The sequence below is a fragment of the Panthera pardus genome, unplaced genomic scaffold, assembly GCF_024362965.1.
Source record: "Panthera pardus isolate Hobbes unplaced genomic scaffold, ASM2436296v1 HiC_scaffold_2, whole genome shotgun sequence".
Lineage (NCBI taxonomy): Eukaryota > Metazoa > Chordata > Mammalia > Carnivora > Felidae > Panthera > Panthera pardus.
Genome location: NW_026526765.1, coordinates 117,484,196 through 117,501,455, shown reverse-complemented (window position 1 = coordinate 117,501,455; position 17,260 = coordinate 117,484,196). Strand labels below are relative to the sequence as shown.

Sequence of the window (17,260 nt, the reverse complement as noted above, 5' to 3'; positions counted from 1 at the left end):
TGCTAGCTGCCAGGCGGTGAAAGGGTTAACAAAGGCTGAGTAAGGCGATCCTTGAAATGAGTAAGACTCAGAGTTGTTAAAGTTTTCAAAGCGTGGCAGCCGCTCTTGGGGGAAAGGAAGCCAGTTGGAGGAAGCCTGGCCAAGCAGAGGATCAGAGGATTGTGCTGAGCTGCACACAGCTGGGGTTACAAGCTCAAGGTTAGTGGCCCCCCGCACGTCTCCCCAGAGCTGACATCTTTGGAGAGTTGTCTCAGGAGGGCACGGCGCCATCTCTCATCCCCGTAAGTCATGTCTGCTTCCCTTACTGGCGGGGCCACCCACCCTCCGGCCAAACCTCCTGGGCATTGTGCTCACCCAAAATTTGGCACTTGTGAGGGACAGGTGACCTCTTCCGGGGAGACTTATCTCAACTGGAGACTTCTTTTCAGACATTTAAAAGGAAATTGTTACTGGAGTAAGGATGTTTTCAGACCACACACGCACACCTGTATACACTGCTCTGTCTGGATTTTTGCAGGTTGTGACCACAATCCAGAATTCCTATCTGCTTCAGGTGGAACTGAGAACAATTGTCCAAGAAACTAAACAGGCTGTGTGACGTCGTCTTGTGGGTGGAATATCGTCTCTGAGGCTAGAATAATCAGGGAAGAAAGAAGGGAGGGAGGGAGGGAGAAAAAAAGGAAGAAAGGGAAGGAGGGAGTGAGAGAAGGAGAAAAAAAGAAAAAAAGCTTCCAAGCACCCTGGCCTGTACTTAAGGCAAACAATTTGAAAATGCGTTTCTAGTAAGAATTTTTCTTGTGCAGTGCTAGAACAAAATAATGGGGGAAGGTGCCCTGTGAAGGAAATAATTCTACATCTGCAGGAGGTTCAGATAAACTTATCTACACAACTTGTCTGCATGTGCTGCAGATAACAGATAAAAGTAGGGGAAGAAGGAGGAATAGATAGCTTCACAGAAATTGTGTTCCATGGGGGTCTTGCTGTGGGAACTGAAATTGACTGTCTGCGGGTGGGGGGGGGGGGGGTGGAGAAGGACCCCCTTCGAGGCCGAGAAGGCTCTTCTGCAGGGCTGTTTTGTCTCTGCTCTTGTTTGCACGCCGCCAAGAGGCAATGAGTAAGTAGTCGGTCACCATGCTGAATGCTCCCGCAGATCCTTCAGCAGGCAGGAGTTGAGCCTTATACCTGCTAGCACTGAATCAGAATGAGTCATTTGAAACTTGGGTGCTGGAACAAAGTGCTTGCAAACTGCCTTATGAGACACTGCCTCCATGTAGGTGGGATATACCTCTCTGAGCAGTCACATTTTTTTCCTCTCTTCCTTTCTCATTCAAACAGGCAGGAATTCTGAAGCTCCCGATAGGATAGACCCGGATCTGCCCCCTCGGCTCAGCTCACCCTACCATGCGGACTTTGCCCCTCCAGGTCAAGAGTGGAGTGTTAAAATAAAATGGATGATTTGACGTTACTTGATCTTCTGGAGTGTCCCGTGTGCTTTGAAAAGCTCGATGTCACGGCCAAAGTCCTCCCTTGCCAGCACACCTTCTGCAAACCATGTCTCCAGAGGATTTTCAAGGCCCACAAGGAGCTGAGGTGCCCGGAATGCAGGACCCTGGTGTTTTGCAGCATCGAGGCACTGCCGGCCAACCTGCTGCTCGTGCGTCTTCTAGACGGTGTGCGCTCGGGGCAGAGCTTGGGGAGAGGGGGCTCCTTCCGCAGGCCTGGCGTGCTGACCGCGCAGGACGGCAGGAGAGGCAAGAGTAACCCCAGAGCTCTACAGTCCAGCTCTTTCCGGCTGGTGCCTAATATCAGAATCCACATGGATGGGGTAAGAGAGATCTTATTTGTTCATTTCGTGTCCATTTGGAGGTTGGGTCTGTGTATACCAGCAGTTAGGGAACATCTTCCTTTCTTTAGTTACATTTCAAAGAGGTCTGCCAGTGATTCCCCAGAGGTAAGTTTCTGTGGGCAGTGGCCATTTTACAGAAACTCGGTGGAATCCTGAGCCTATCTAATCCATCCAGGAATTCTTAGAATTGTTAAAAGTCTCCCAGGTTGTCTCCCTTGTCTAGAAGGTAACAGTACAAAGAAAGCCTTCGTGATTATTCTTCATCTTTCACTTCTGCTGTTTGAAGCCAAACCAGAGGATGGGGAAAAGAGAGAAAACAAATCCAGCTGCTTTTTGCTTTTGAGATCTTGGAGGAGTTTGCAAATGTCAGGTTTTGTTTCAGTTCTACCCAACTCCCATCTTCCCACCCCAAGTCCTAAAGCGCTATTATGACAGTGCTCATTCATGATCCGTTCAAAGCTATTCTGATACTTGATGCCCAAAGACTGTGCAGGAGGAAAGCGTGTCTGTGGGTGGACTGACTGACAGGAAGGCTGGGCTATGAAGTAGAACCCATGTGTACAGGAGCCCTACAGGTGTCTTCATTTACAAAATGAATCAAACATACATAAAATGCACCTGAAAGGCTGCCATAAAACCAAAGGACCCGGTAGTGGCACGCAGGAGATCACACTAATGCTTTTGGTGTCTGGATAATGCGAATCACTCTGGCCAACCATGCGAATGGATCCTGAGGACTGTGTCTGACCTGGCTGCAAACCTTTTGTGGGAGGCTGTGTTAAGGGCACATCTCGAGAGGATGATGCAGTCCTTGTGAGTCCAGCGAGATTTTGTGCACTGTCACCCCACGAGTCATCATGTCAAAGTAGACACGGGAAGCTGCGACCTGGGTCGCTGGCATACTTAGAAAGTCAAGGCTGCATTCTGTGAAGTTCTTACCTAAAGCTAACTTCTTTAAAGATGACAGCAGAGTCTCTCAACTCCATTGTGAAGAGTAACAGTGGGTGGGAGGGTCTTCTGCGCATTCCTTTCCGCACAGCAGAATAGGCTTATGATGTGCATTCAGGACACTTTTCTAAACTATTCCTTCCAGGGCCTCACCCCTCTTTCCGGTCACTGCACCTCCAAGTTGCCCATGCAGCAAGGGAAAGTGGAAACAGTCAAAAAGGAGAGCAGGAAGACGTGGGCATTGGTGTGAGTTCTTCACTTCAGACTTTTTATTGCCATTGTGCTTGTATGTGTGACCACATTCCAGAATAGGGCTTGGCGCCCTCCTTTCAGGCTTCCCATTAGCCCAAGGTCTAGTCATCAATCAGAATCCACACACCTGGAGAAGGCAGGGTGGGGGTAGGGCAGCAAACTTATCTCAAGTGTCTTGTTTGTAGAGAGTAGGGCTCTATCTGGGGTCAGCAAATCCCCCTGTGAATTCCTAAGACCCAGCAGCCTGTTTCCTCCCCGACCCAGCAAAGTCTGACTTGCCTCCCGGTGGAGTATCATCACTCACTAAGAAAGCATTGCCAGACCGGCAGGAGGCAAGTCTCTAACATCTTCATATATTTTCATTCATGTTTTCATCTTTTTCGATGTGGCTATGTTGTTAAGAAAAGGTGCAGCAAATGTATCCCCAGCTACCAAGTTTTTGAACACAGAAGATTCCCAGGCCCCTCCTAGCATAGGGAGCTGTGTGATTGAGAGCTGATAATATGTAAGAGACAGCTGGTAAGATACTACATGTCCCTGGAACTCTTTCACAAGGACTTGTAACATCAGACGAAGGTGCCAGTGACGGGGTTGTGCCCATCATCCAAGCTGCACCGGACCAAGTCCTGTCGTGAGGCTGAAACACAGAAGAAGGCTGTTGAAGGCTACTGCTTTCAGGCAGGCCCTGGGTTGGTAAAGATGTTTCTGCAAGAGAGCGGTGCTGGCAGCCTCCCTCAGCCACCCCCGTTCCCTTCATTTTCCAAGCCATCCTTACTTGAAGTGGTTCATCTCCTCCCTTTTGCCTCTCTCACCGGGACTATGAACAAACCCGTTCCTGGATGTAAATATGGCTGTCATTCTGCAACCTGTCTCTGCTTCCACGAATGTAGCTATCTTTCCCGTAAGGGCAAAAGCAGGCATGCACCCCTCAGTTCAGAGAATTGAGTATTGTCTGGGACGCTGCAGTGCCCTGAGAGTCAGAGGAGGCACTCGTATCCTCGGTCTAATCCTTACCAAGTTACTTACCCTCCCTGCCTCCTCAGTTTACCCAATTTAGTCAACAGCTAATAATACTTGCTACCCACCTTCCTCTGGGATGGTGTGAAAATTATCTTTGCAACATACTCTTATTGCCTTAGAAAACATATGCCGTGTGAATGCAAAGCATCATCATTATCATTAATTTAAACCTGCTGTATGACTTTGGACAAGCCACTTAAGATTGCTGGGTCTCAATTTAAAATTCTATAAAATAGGAAAATGTATTGTAAAAACAGAGAGCCATTGTGAGGCTTAACTAATTGGTGTTTACCTAGCACTTTGGGATCCTCAGATGAAAGGCATTTGGAAGATCATTATCATAGTAAACATTATTATTGACTGTTTATTGTGCCCTGTCGTGCATGAGGAATTCTACAAAACGCAGAAGGAGTGATAGCCCTTGCAGGAGAGTGTAATAGGTATTATTACTGAACTTGAGTCTGTGATGAGTCCAGCCCAGGATAATACTAAGTATAAAGTACTGCCCTAAGAGGGCATAAATAACCTGTTGTCCCAGGGTACCATTTTGTAAAACACCTCTTCCAGAGAACCCGATGTTAACCTGGCCCTCTGAAAGAGTTCATTTAACCTCCTGCCTGTGAGTTTGTTAAGCCCGAAGACTGTTGTGCTCACCTAGGCTCATCTAATAAACGGGCTCATCGAGAATTTTTTGTTGGCTCAAAGAGGCCGGGTGCTCCCTGTGCCAGCCAGCATGCCAGGGTGGAGCCAACAGTCACACCTCATGGTGCCAGCCCAAGAGAGAAAAAATAGTCCATTGTGCCTACCTGCCTGAAACCCTCCCAAGCCTACTGGGTAAAAAGAAAGCTTGGGAAATGGCTGTAGATTTCTACAGCGTGCAATTATTTCAAACCAACAGGTGAGATCGAAAGACTCTTGGACGGCCCCTGGCTGTGCAAATCCCACAGGTTCTTACTCCTTCCCTTACAGCAGTCAAGCCAAAGGATTTTGGCAAGTCTTCCAGAAGATTACAGGTTCCTGAATAATTGATCTCTCCTCCTCGCTGTGTTAATTTTTAGAAATATTTCTGAATTAAGACAGGCAGTAAAGCAGCGAAGCTTGCGAACTTAGGTTTGAAAAATAGAAGAATTCAAATCCTGCTTGTGCTGCTCAGTTGTTGTATACTGTGGGTGAGTCACTTAAACTTGAGGGCCTCCAAGTCCCGATCTGTGAATTGGAGGTAACAGTAGTACCTACTTCAGAGGGTTGTTGCAAGAAAGAAATGAAATGATTCATGCCAATTAGCTCTCAGCACAGGGACTGGCTCATAATAAGTGCTCAGTAAATGTTGTTGTTATTGAAGTGACTTAATATTTTTTACTCTAAATGGCACATCCTCTTTCACTGGCTTGTTAATGGAGTGTCATCCAAAGATGGCCCTTGGTACCCTGATTTCCAGCCTGTTTGATTTTTCTCCAAATGACCTATGGCTGTGATTCAGATGTGTGATTCTCCCCAACTTGTGCTGGCTCGACAGCACATTTCCAAGACTCTAAAGGAGGCAGGAACTGATTCAAGAAGGTAACTTGCTAGCAAACTTCACTTCCCCAAATAACAAGCTCAAATGAACACATATGCAGGGCAAGAACCTTCCACTTCCCAGCATCTCCAACTTCTTCATTAACTTCTCTCTCTGTTTTTTATTCTCCTGTCTCTTTATCCCCAACGCAAATGTTGCTGCCCCAGGTCTTGCAAGGCTGGACTTTCTCCCTTCTTTGTTACACATCATGCCAACCACATACATTTCTGTCTCACTTGCCCCAGCTCAGCGAGAACACACTTGCCACCTCCAGCACACAGACCAGGTGACTGTGTCCTGGAAACCTTTTCAGCTGGTGTTGCAAGCCCCCGAGGGGGTGGGGAATCAGGTCAGAAAACACATGAGGGAATTGAGGCTGAGTAGAAACCAGAAGGCATCCAAGTCCTTTCCTGGGTCTCAGCTGCTGTGTCCTGTGACACAGACAGTGCTTTCTGCTGAGTTTGCAAGGGGAGTGAGACTGTCTGAAGCCCCTGAAAACAGCAAGCAGATGCCACCTGGGTCAGCCAGGACCACATGTGACAGGTGGAGGAACACATAAAGGCAGGAGCTGAGGTTGAGAAGTCAGAAGACCCAGATGGTTCTCCACCTTCACACACATTTTGCAAATCTTTCAAAAAACCATATGGCACCAAATTGGCTCTGCCCTCAACCTCTCTCTGTGTACCTCCTTCCGAGTCACAATCCCTTCCCTTTTATTGCTTACCATAATGTTAAGGATATGTCGTCAGATGGAGCTGGGTTTGTGCTGGGATTCAATTATTTGCCTTAGGCAGGGTCACTTAACCTCTCTTACCCTCAGTTTCCATATTTGTACGGTGGAGATAATAATGGCATGCATATATCATCAGGCTCTTGTAAGATTAAAATGAGATAATGTATGTAAAAAGCTTAGCACAGATGCCTGGCACATCACAGATGCTAATAAATGTTAGCAACAGAAAATAACAAAACAATAACTGTAAAGGAGACAGTCTGCTGGCATGGGATCTGGAGTTCTTTGCACTCACACTTAAACATGCATGAAGCAAAAGGGAGAGCAAAAGGAAAGGGAGTTTTCAAAAAGACAGAACTACAGTGATGGAAAATAATTCTCAGTGGTTGGCAGAGGTTATGGTGTGAGAGAGGATGTGACTATAAAGGGATAGCACAAGAGAGTTTGGTTGGGTGAGGGAACCGTTGTGTACCCAGACAGCAGTGGCAGCTATAGGAGTCTATATATCTGTTAAAATTCATAGGCATATATACCAGGAGAAAAAAAGTCTGTTTTGCTGCCTAATGATGTTTAAAATATTTTTCAAAACAGAAAGGGAGCTAGCTCTTGTACGCTTCTTTTAGTCTCTGCCTGACTTCACCTAGCCCACTCTGATTTCCTTTCATCTCTTTATATATTGGGCTAGTGCTGGTTTTGAGAAGGACTTTGCCATCATTTGAATGATCAGGAAAATTCCTGCCAGTGGGCTTCTCTGTGTTTCAGTGAGCCATTCTATTACCTCTTTCAGGTTTTCTTATCAGTTAAAGCTGTTTGGCCCAAGCGTGGACAAACCCAACAGCTCAGTCCCCACAGGATGGCCCGAGCAGAGGGGTGGGGCAGCTCTCCTTATGCAACCTCAATTATCCACCTCACCTAAGGGATTAGCCAATGCCTATTTTTCTGTTGTTTTCCTTTCCTCTTAGGAAAGGTTGCCTGCCCACATGTCCCTTCATAGGATAAAGAGAGATTATGAGCACAGAGAGTGCTTATTCAGCCCTTTTACTCACAAAAAGCATCCTCATCTGTCCCATTCCAGATGCCACTACATAGCTTTAGGCTTACGTTGGACCAGCTCAAATACAGCTCTTCTCGATTTCCTTGTCTTCTCTCTTTCTCATTAAAAAAAAAAAAAATCATGCATATATATTAGAGAAGTCTTTCATAAGGTATATTCTGCAAACTACGAAGGGATGTTCCACAGAGCTCCAGGGTCAAACAAACCTAAGCTTAAAACATAGCCGAACATTGTTTCTATGCGACAACACTTCTCAGAATTTTTAGCAAGCTAATGAATTGTGAGTCTCTAAGTGGTAAATTACAGTAAGAAATGCTCCCCAGATTTCTGTGGTAGTGGCATGCCCCTCTCCTCCCTTTTATTACTACCTTGGATAATATTGATTGTCCATGCAACAAATTTTAGAAAATGTCTCATATTAATGCAAAGGCAGCTGAGCCCCCAAAGAGAACCCCTATGGCAGTTAGGACTACTAACTCTTTCCAAGAAGAGTTTTAGGCAAGTCCTTGCCATTAGAAGATATTTTAGGAGTGCTATTTAAAACTCACCATCACCACCTTCTATACTGTTTATTTAGCTCCTATTGATGTCCAGCTATAAGTACTATGGGAACACAGCAAAGTCAAGATTCTCACCTTCCCAGTGCTTACTCTCTAGGTGTAAAACCAACTAGTCTGTATACATGTAAATACACTTACGTATACATGTACACATATATATCCCCGATTTAATGATATTACCCATTAGAAGATACGTTATCATTTTAGTTATATCTCCTAAGGGAAAAAGGAAACAGTACCATGTTAAATGTTCATTTTAAGATACATCCAATTTTAGAAATGTTAAGATATGAAAAAAGGAGTGTCTTACTGTCTGATTTAATTTATATAAAATTCTAGAAATGGCAAAACTATCAACTATAGTGATTTGGGGGATGATGCAGATGTTTTGTATGATGGTGTATAGGTTTGTCTAAATTCATGAAACTGTACTTAAAAATGTACTTAAAAAAGAGTGCATTTTTTTTCTGTATAAATTATAACCCAGTAAAGTCAATTAAGATACAGAAGTCTTAGACTCAAGAAATGATGGCTTTTGAAAATGTCAGGCAGTGAGGTGGTTCATTCTGAAGGAAATGAAGTTTAGCCAATAAAAAGAATCTTCCTAGGAAAAAAATAGGTGTTTTAATCATCAAGAAAAACATGGCCAAGGGGTGAAAAGGCAGCATCTGTTCTGCGCATGTGGGTACTAGGAAAGGCAGGATGGGACAGGGATATCTCAAATAGAATCAAAGTTGGAGGAGAGAGAGAAGGAAACAGATGGAGAAGAGACCAGGTGAGTGGATCCCTAGCCTCAAACCACCACTGAGAAGACACATGTCGGGGACTCTGTACTAGTCTCCCCGCAGCCACACCGGTTCCATGTCATTTCACAGCCTATGGGCTGTATCTGCCTAATGGATTCAGTGCAGCCGGACAATGCTCCAAGGGGATGGCTGAGCTTACTGGCCAAGTGAGGAGCAGCCTCCACTTCACTGATAGAGACAAAGCCATTTTTTTCCCGTAGACATGTTTGGGGTACCCGATACCCCTATCAGGTAGGAATGCCAGCCCGCGCATACAAAGGAAGTGGTAGAACACAGGCAAGGAAAGACAGACAAGCCCATTTGTCATGAGCAGCTTCCTGCAACTTGCGTCTTTTTCAGCCCCAGGGTCAAACAACTCCAGATCCCCACGTTCAGAGGCCAGGACATTTAACAGACTGCTCCTAAGTGCCTGCTCTGTACCAGGCTCAGTCTTGAAAGCTCACACCATCGGAACCTCATACCGGAGGTGCTCATGGACTCAGACCGCAGGACTCAAATAGTAGCTGAGTTCCCCTCCCATCTCTGTCACTGCTCCAGTCTTTCACGCAAGGGACAAGGAGAACGAGCGACTTGTTTTATGTCTCCATACTGTGCTCAGAGCACCCAGCCTACAGCCTGACCCATATTAGGAACCCCCGGATATTTTGTGGATGAGTGAATAAATAAATAAATACATTCACGTCTATGGTAGAGCTCATGAAATCACGAAATAACTCCTAATGATGCAGAAATGAATTCTTCATGGATCAAGCCATTAGAGAGCTATGTGAGGAATGAGCAGCACATTATATTAGGCGTAAAGTCATGCAGTGACTGAAACCTCGTAGAGGTGAATCACTTCATGAAATACGTTTTTGGGTGACAGACAGCACTGTCCAGAAAACAGTGTCCAAGTTCAAAACCACTTGGCTCCATAAGAGACTGTTAAAAACTGAGAACAAACTGAGGGTGGATGGGGGGTGGGAGGGAGGGCAGGGTAGGTGATGGGTATTGAGGAGGGCACCTTTTGGGATGAGCACTGGGTGTTGTATGGAAACCAATTTGACAGTAAATTTCATATATTAAAAAATAAAAAAATAATAATAAAAAAATAAAAATAAAATAAAAACCACTTGGCTCATGAATTGCTAACCCTGAGAACATAGGAAATGCCACTCCACATATGGCTAAACTTTCATGTCAGATATCACAAATTTTATGTGCTCCTTTGATCTTGGGAGAAACGTTATCTGGAGTTCATTGACACTGAGTCACAGAGATACCAGTGACAGAAAGGCAGAGCCTCTAAAAGACTTTGTCACTGGAGTTATGACCTGAATTGACCTGGCCCCCAATATGAAGGGAAGGCAGCATTTCAAGTAGGAACATGGCCCTTGTACCTTTCATGCTGCTAAACCTACATCGTGCATATATGAAACATGCATAAGATTTACCATTTCCGTCATTTTAGGTGTGCTACCATTAATACATTGATAATTAATACATTATTGTGCAACCGTTGCCACTGTTGGTCTCCAGAAGTCGTTCATCATTCTTTACTGAAATGTACCGATTAAGTGGTAACTCTACATTGCCCCCAGTACGTATTTATGTTTTTTTTTTTTTTAACTTCTTTCTCAGGACACCTGGGTGGCTCAGTTGGTTAAGCATCCGACTCTTGGTTTCGGCTCAGGTCGTGATCTCACAGTTCATGAGGTTGAGCCCTGCATGGGGCTGTGCGCTGACAGCACAGAGCCTGCTTGGGATTCTCTCTCCCTCTCCTTCTCTCTCTCAAAATAAATAAATAAACTTAAAAAAAAAAAAAAACTTCTTTGCAAGTAAGAGAAATAGGCATTTTAGTATCATTTTTAAAATATGTATTTCAATTTTCTGTTGCTTCTGACCTTAGTCTTCCAATAAAATAAGTAAATAAGACAGTGCTGTGATTCAGGACAATGGCTCTCTACTCATGTACTGGCTGTGTGCTTCTGGACAAGTTACTTAGTGACTCCAGGCATCGTTGCTATAAAACAGAAACAGTCAGCTCACCTCACAGGGTTATCGGGAGGATTTAACAAGGTGATATCTATAATGTGCTTAGCCAGGGTCTGGACAAAGAAAGGTTCTAGTAAAGGTTAACTGTCCGCTTGCACTCTCTTTTAAAGTACTACCACACTTCCTGCATTTGGACTGCTTTTTTACTGCATGTAAACACGGAGCAACAGCAATCAGGGAATCACTTGGAGGATAAATCAAGATCCTTCGTGTAAAGTTCTTAGCACAGGACATGACACATGGTAAACCCAGTGACAGTGAATATGAGGAACTGTTGTTACTGTTTCCCATTCATTCGACAGACACGTACGGAATGCTTTTATGAATACGACTCTTGGCTGGGCTCTAGTGATGAACAGAAATAAATAAGATATGATCCTTGTCCTCAAAGAACTTAAGATCTTTTGAGAGAGCCATGCAAAGTAATCATTATGATGCAGTTAATAAATCTTAAAGGACTTATTATGGGTCAGACACTCGGTGAAGCATTTTGACTTAACAGAATCTCACTCTGTTCGCTATCTATAAGGCAGTGAGATGGGTGCTACTGTTGTCTCTATTTTCTCATAAGAGATCTGTGCTCAGTACAAGTTCGTGTAAGACAAAAAAAAAAAAGGGTAGAAAATGGTTACAGATAAAAATTTACAGCATCCTCTCTTTGGTTTGGGGGCAGTTATGGAGGTTGCAGATGGTCTAATCCTAAGTGCCCAAGCATTTACAGAAACCCATGACACTGAGGATTACAACCCTCAGAATAAGTGAGAGGCACATACACTGGGTGGTGAGTTCTGGCGTCACAGTCCTGATGCTGCTGGTTTTGGAAAATGGGCCTGTCAGCCATCATTCACAGACACAGCATAGAAAGCCAAGAGAAGCGCTGGGAGAACGTGGACTATTCACCATTACCCTTCCCCGAGAGGCTAATGGGAAAACTTTAGCCTGGAGATCAGGAGAAATAAGGCACATACTCCTGGGGTGCCTGAAACAGATCACCCAAGCTCAGGGCTTCAGCCAAACTACCAGTGTTAGAGAAGACAAGAATGAAACTGTCTGGCAGTCAGGAAACCTGGCCCATGTGGCCACTGCAGCCCATCCTTAGGTCTCAGTGTAGCTGGCCATAGGTTGCTCCTCAAGTCCCCAGAGTCCCCAGTGCTGTCGTCCCCTGGCCTCCACAGCACGCATCAGACTATATGGCGTTTTCCACTCACTTCTCTTTCCTACTGGACCATAAGCCCCATGTGGTTAAGGAGGTATGTTGTCTCCTCTGTAGCTCGCACAGTGCATGAAATGCAAACAGCATTCAGTAAGTATTTAATTACTGAATGCATACTGCTTGCCATGTTGCAAGAAACTGCAATTAGATTCAGCAGCTTCGTGGCTGAGGAGCTCCTGGTGTCTTCCCCTGAGGCTAGAGGAGAGGGGATATACCAGCCATTTTGTCCCCAGGATCCTCTCCAGCCCCTGACTCATTGACAAGGGTGTTTCTTGATGTCAAGCCAGGTGTGTTAGGAATGGCACATAGGTGCTTTCAGGGGTTTCAGAGGTAATTGGGAGGTGAAAAAAGAAGTCCAGCCAGGATGGAGCCAGGTAGGAACACCAACGGAAGGATGTGCCACAAACCTCTGAGCAAGTTGCCCTGGTTTTACAGAATTAAAGATGATATTGGTGCATATAGTATTTTAACTGGTTGCCAAGGCAATGCAGCAGAATCAGTGGGCATGGGGCAGGAATAGAACTCTGCAGAGCTGTGTTCAGGAGGGATGTTTGTGATATTAACAAGCTGCGTGGAGCTGAGAAAGGCAAGGCTGCAATAAATCTTATCTGGGACGTTTGCTTAATAAACAAGAATGGCAGAGAAAAGGAGGGGCAGAGGAGAAATCTTCCCTTGCTGGCTCTCTGGAGAAGCAGGAAAGACAGTCTTCTGGATTTCAAATTTCTCCTTGGACTGGTAAATTCCCATAGATGAGGAAAATCCAAGTAGATTGGTTCCATGCAATTGGTTCCATGGGAGGGGGAATAGGGTGATTGAAGAATGGAAGGAGATGGCCATGTTCTCTTCCTCTTGAGAGATCCTAAAAGGATCCAGGATCCAGGAGCCTGCATTTTAACAGAAAGAACATGTCCCATCCCCTCCTTTGGTATTAGAGAATTTCTGATTAAATATCTTTTTATTGTTTTATTTTTGTTTTCTGAAGATTTTGAAACACTAGGATTTTTTTTTTCATTATCGTAAAACATGTTCTGGGTTTCCTAACTTGGCCATTCTAGCTGCTATCCCACGGCCTAGCGAATCCAGCAGACTTCATCGTGTGGAGTGACTATCCTGATTGCTTGGGCAAGGAGTGATGGACCAGGGAGGAGAGAAGCCAGAGAGGAGGTGGAAATAGATATTAGCGCCTTAATAACAACATCCATCACATCATTTACACCATGTGCCAGACACTGTGCGAAATAAACATGGTTTTCCTTAAATCCTCCTAACAACCCATGCAAGTCAGTGGTATTTTCCCACTTAATAGATGAGGAAACTGTTAGGAAGTGTAAGAAACAGGATATGAACCAGGTCTGCCTGCATCCAAGGACTGGGCTCTTAACCAGATCAGTCCAGGTGACCAAGACTGGTTGCCCAAGTATGGCTGTTCCCTTGGAGCTCCACACAGCTTTGCACTCTCTACCACAGCTGGTTGGCACCTGTTGGCACCAAAAGTACCATTCTAATGTTGCTGATAAGCTTTCAGAGCATGATGTAATCTGTGGCCAACCCAGTTCCACGTTAATGATATGCTGTGTCTTAACTGGGTGCTGCTTGGTCAGAAATTTAAGGTTTTAAGTGGTAGATATGAGTTAAGGTGAACAGAGATGGAAATGAGAGGGAGGGAATGGAGTCAGAGAAAAGAGGAGGGTAGAGAAGAGAAAGGCAGAAAAGTTTGCATCTGTGATCTACACTGGGGCAACAAAAACCAACGAGGGAGAAGGAGAAAAGGGAGGAAAGCTGATCAAGGGACCACATGCACAAGGGCAGAATACTTGGAGAGATATGTTATCAGGAGTTAGGACAAGCTCTGATCCAGAACCGGTCTGCTTTGCCTAGAAATGCAAACAGAGTCAGAACAAATATTTATGCTCTGTTCCTTTTGGAAACCTGTCATCTGGATTGGCAAAATGGTCCTAGGTGGGGACAAATAGAGCCTGAAATTCAGGAAAGTCAGCTTCTAATCCTGCCTTAGCTGAAAACCAACCATGTGACATGAAATGTACCTGAGCGCTTAACGTGTGAGAAATTACTGTACTTACAGGAAAAGTCCCAGATTCTTTAAATCTCAAGATTCCAGCGTCTCAAATTTAAAACTTATCCTTTTTATATTTTACAGATTATACAAACGATACACAAGAATCTGAATTTAAAGGAATAAAATATAAAGGTTTTCAGAAAAATAGGTACAGTTTTTGAGGTGCCGTCTTCAGGGGCTGTGCTAAATACTTTACCCGCAAAGGCTTTTAAATCCACAGAGCAACAGGGGCGCCTGGGTGGCGCAGTCGGTTAAGCGTCCGACTTCAGCCAGGTCACGATCTCGCGGTCCGTGAGTTCGAGCCCCGCGTCAGGCTCTGGGCTGATGGCTCGGAGCCTGGAGCCTGTTTCCGATTCTGTGTCTCCCTCTCTCTCTGCCCCTCCCCCGTTCGTGCTCTGTCTCTCTCTGTCCCAAAAATAAAATAAAAAAAAAAAAAAAACGTTAAATCCACAGAGCAACAGATAAGGAAACTGAGGCTCAGAAATACCGAGTAGCTTGCCCACAGTTACTCACATAGATTAAGTGCACGCCCACATTCTTGACCACTCTTGACATTATACTGGTTAATCGTGCAGCAACAGTAACTCTCCCTCTCTTGCTCAAGGAGTATATCTAGAACATACTTCTGTAACTTATTAACGTGGCTTTTATAAGTTTCTCCAAGTCATGTTACCTTTGTAAATGTTGTCACTCTAGAACTACATAGTACCAGCCACATGTACAAGGATTGAGTGAGCCCTCTGATTCCTTTAATATTCTAGAATCACATGCCTGAAAGAGATCTTAAAAGTCCTCCGAGCCAACCATTTCTCCTATGCTTCAGTCCTCTCTTGGACTTCCCACATAACCGGTGCATTTAAATCTCCAGTATGGGAGAGTTTTCTGTGCCTGAACCCACTCTTATTACCCCAACCTCTAGGCAGCAGTATTAGAAAAGTCTTCCTGCAATTGAGTCAACAAGACACAGCTATCCTTTCTTTGGATAGGGGGACCAAAGGTCATTGAAGGCAACTTAGAAAATGTGCATTTTATTCTTATGTCTTATTTTCTCCAGGCTGAAGTACTTCACTTAGTTCACCTGGTGAGCAGGTTTTAAGTCACCTGGTGAGCTGGTCTTAACCCAGGGGGTAAGATCCAAGAAGAGGATCAGGGGCTATGAAGTCATAATAGTTGATTGAAAATCCCAGCTCTACCTCTTGTTAGTTGTGTGACCTTGTGCAAGTCATTTAATCCCCCTTAGCCCTGATCTCTTCCTCTGAAAATGGGGTAACAGTACCTGCCATATGCGTTCGTTCTGAAGATTAAATGAGATAGTACATGTGACACATTCAAGGACTGATCCATAAATGCATACTTAAGACATGTTAATAATTTTTATTATTCTTCACTATTATTATTGCCAGTCTCTCTGCATCGGTACCCATCTTATTTCACGGAGGGCACCTGCTCCAGAGTCCAGTTGCTGTCTGTTTAAACTGCCCACAAAGAAACGTAACAGAGTTTCGTCCTATGAAAGATCTCCAAATTAACTCCACACTAGCTTTCAGGTAGCTTCAGGAACAACTGCCACACTCCTCAAGAGTCTCTCTTGGGATTTCTTCCTGGTAGAGAGCCTCTAGCTATAACAAGCCTTGCTACAACAACAGTATTATAGGAACGTTACTCTTAAAAACACCGTAGAAAATACCTTTTTCATCATGCTCTAAGTTGTGGAGGGCACATTTAACCTTTCTGTGGTGCATGGTAGGTTACTGGTATAAAATAAACTCAATAAAAGGAAGAAATTGTGCACTGAAATAATAATACCACTAGTATTAACTCATTACATAAATATATATTGAGTGCTTAACTAGGTACCAGACACTACACTAGGCACTACAATATAACCATAAGCAAGACAGACATATAATATACACTCTTCTGGGGTAGAGAAAAAGAACCAAGACCCCCATGGTCTTAGGTCCCCCCAGAATCAGACCCTATCATGAACACTGAGTGCTTACAGATTATTTGGGAAGTATAATGACATTGGCAGGAGAGTGGGGATATCATACAAAGGAGGGATGGTGGCTGGTGTTATGAAGCCATTTATCACAGAGGATGACTAGAGCTCAATCCTTCAGGAAAGCTCTGGGAAACAGTGTAAAACTCAGACCTCAGAATCCTCCTGGCCAACAGATGAAAGACCTGGGGTATTGATGCCCATGTGCCTGTCACTCATTGGCTAAGAACTCATGGGCCAAAATAGTTTCTAGAAGCTCAAGGGAAGGCTTCCTACAAAATTGTAGATGTTGACTATTGGAAGTGAGGCTGGTTTACACAGAAATGGTAAAGTGACCTGAAAAGATGAGGGTAGAGTACCATCAGCATCATGCACACACACCAAATTACCAAAATAATCACAAATTGTGATCAGTTTACTGAATAAACTAACTCTACACAAAGGTATAAAATAAAGGGTGAAAGGGAAGGCTTCTGACCAGAGTAGTCAAAGAATGCCTTGTTAAGAGGAGGCATTTTTGCTGAGACCTGAAGAATGAGAGGAAGACAGTTCCATGAAGGGCAGAGAATTGGGGTACAGCTCTGGAGAACATCTTGAGCTCTGTTCCCAGAGGGAAGAGGGAGCTTAGTGAGTCTAGGGAACTGACTGGAGACCCACATGGCTACAGGAGAAGGTCTAGAGGACCAAGGTGCTGTGGTGATAAAAGAGATTGGATCTTACTGGCAATCAGAAAGATCAAAGATGGGAAGTAATTTGACCTGATTTTCAGTTGAATATTTACTTTGGCTCCTGTGTGAGAAATTAACATCTGCAGGACAAGAATGGTAGCAGAAGACCAATTCTAGTCTTCTCGATGGGTGGCCCGGACTAAGATGGTGGCAGTGATGGAGAGAAGTAGATGGATATGAGAGCAAATCTGGACGTAGAAACAGGAGAACTTGCTGCAATCTGGACTCTAAGCGTCACTAACTTTTACTGTGCTAATAAGCACTTCCATTTGACTCTTGCAACCGCTGCATGAGGTATTACCTTCATTCCCATTTTACAGATGGGAAGACCGAGGTTCAGAAAGATTAATTTGCTGGAGGTCACACCAAGAATAAGAAACAAAGGTGGATGCAGCCAAAGCTGATGCTCTTAAAGAGCTCTCTGGTAGC

At 44.5% G+C, this 17,260-nt stretch overlaps 1 protein-coding gene across 6 annotated transcripts in view; it reads left to right on the top strand.

Moving 5' to 3' along the window:
* Positions 1 to 77: 77 nt before the first annotated feature.
* Positions 78 to 17,260, top strand: part of SH3RF2 (SH3 domain containing ring finger 2) — a 126,500-nt gene continuing 109,317 nt past the window's right edge. For 3 of the 6 annotated variants that reach the window (XM_053907376.1, XM_019414193.2, XM_053907375.1), the window contains exons 1-2: positions 113 to 281; positions 1,336 to 1,825. In XM_053907376.1, coding sequence (XP_053763351.1) covers positions 1,448 to 1,825 — 378 coding nt within the window. In that variant the 5' untranslated portion in view covers positions 113 to 281; positions 1,336 to 1,447. Of the gene's footprint in view, positions 282 to 1,335; positions 1,826 to 17,260 lie in introns of all 6 variants that reach the window. The other 3 variants (XM_053907377.1, XM_019414188.2, XM_053907378.1) reach the window with 3 other exon arrangements.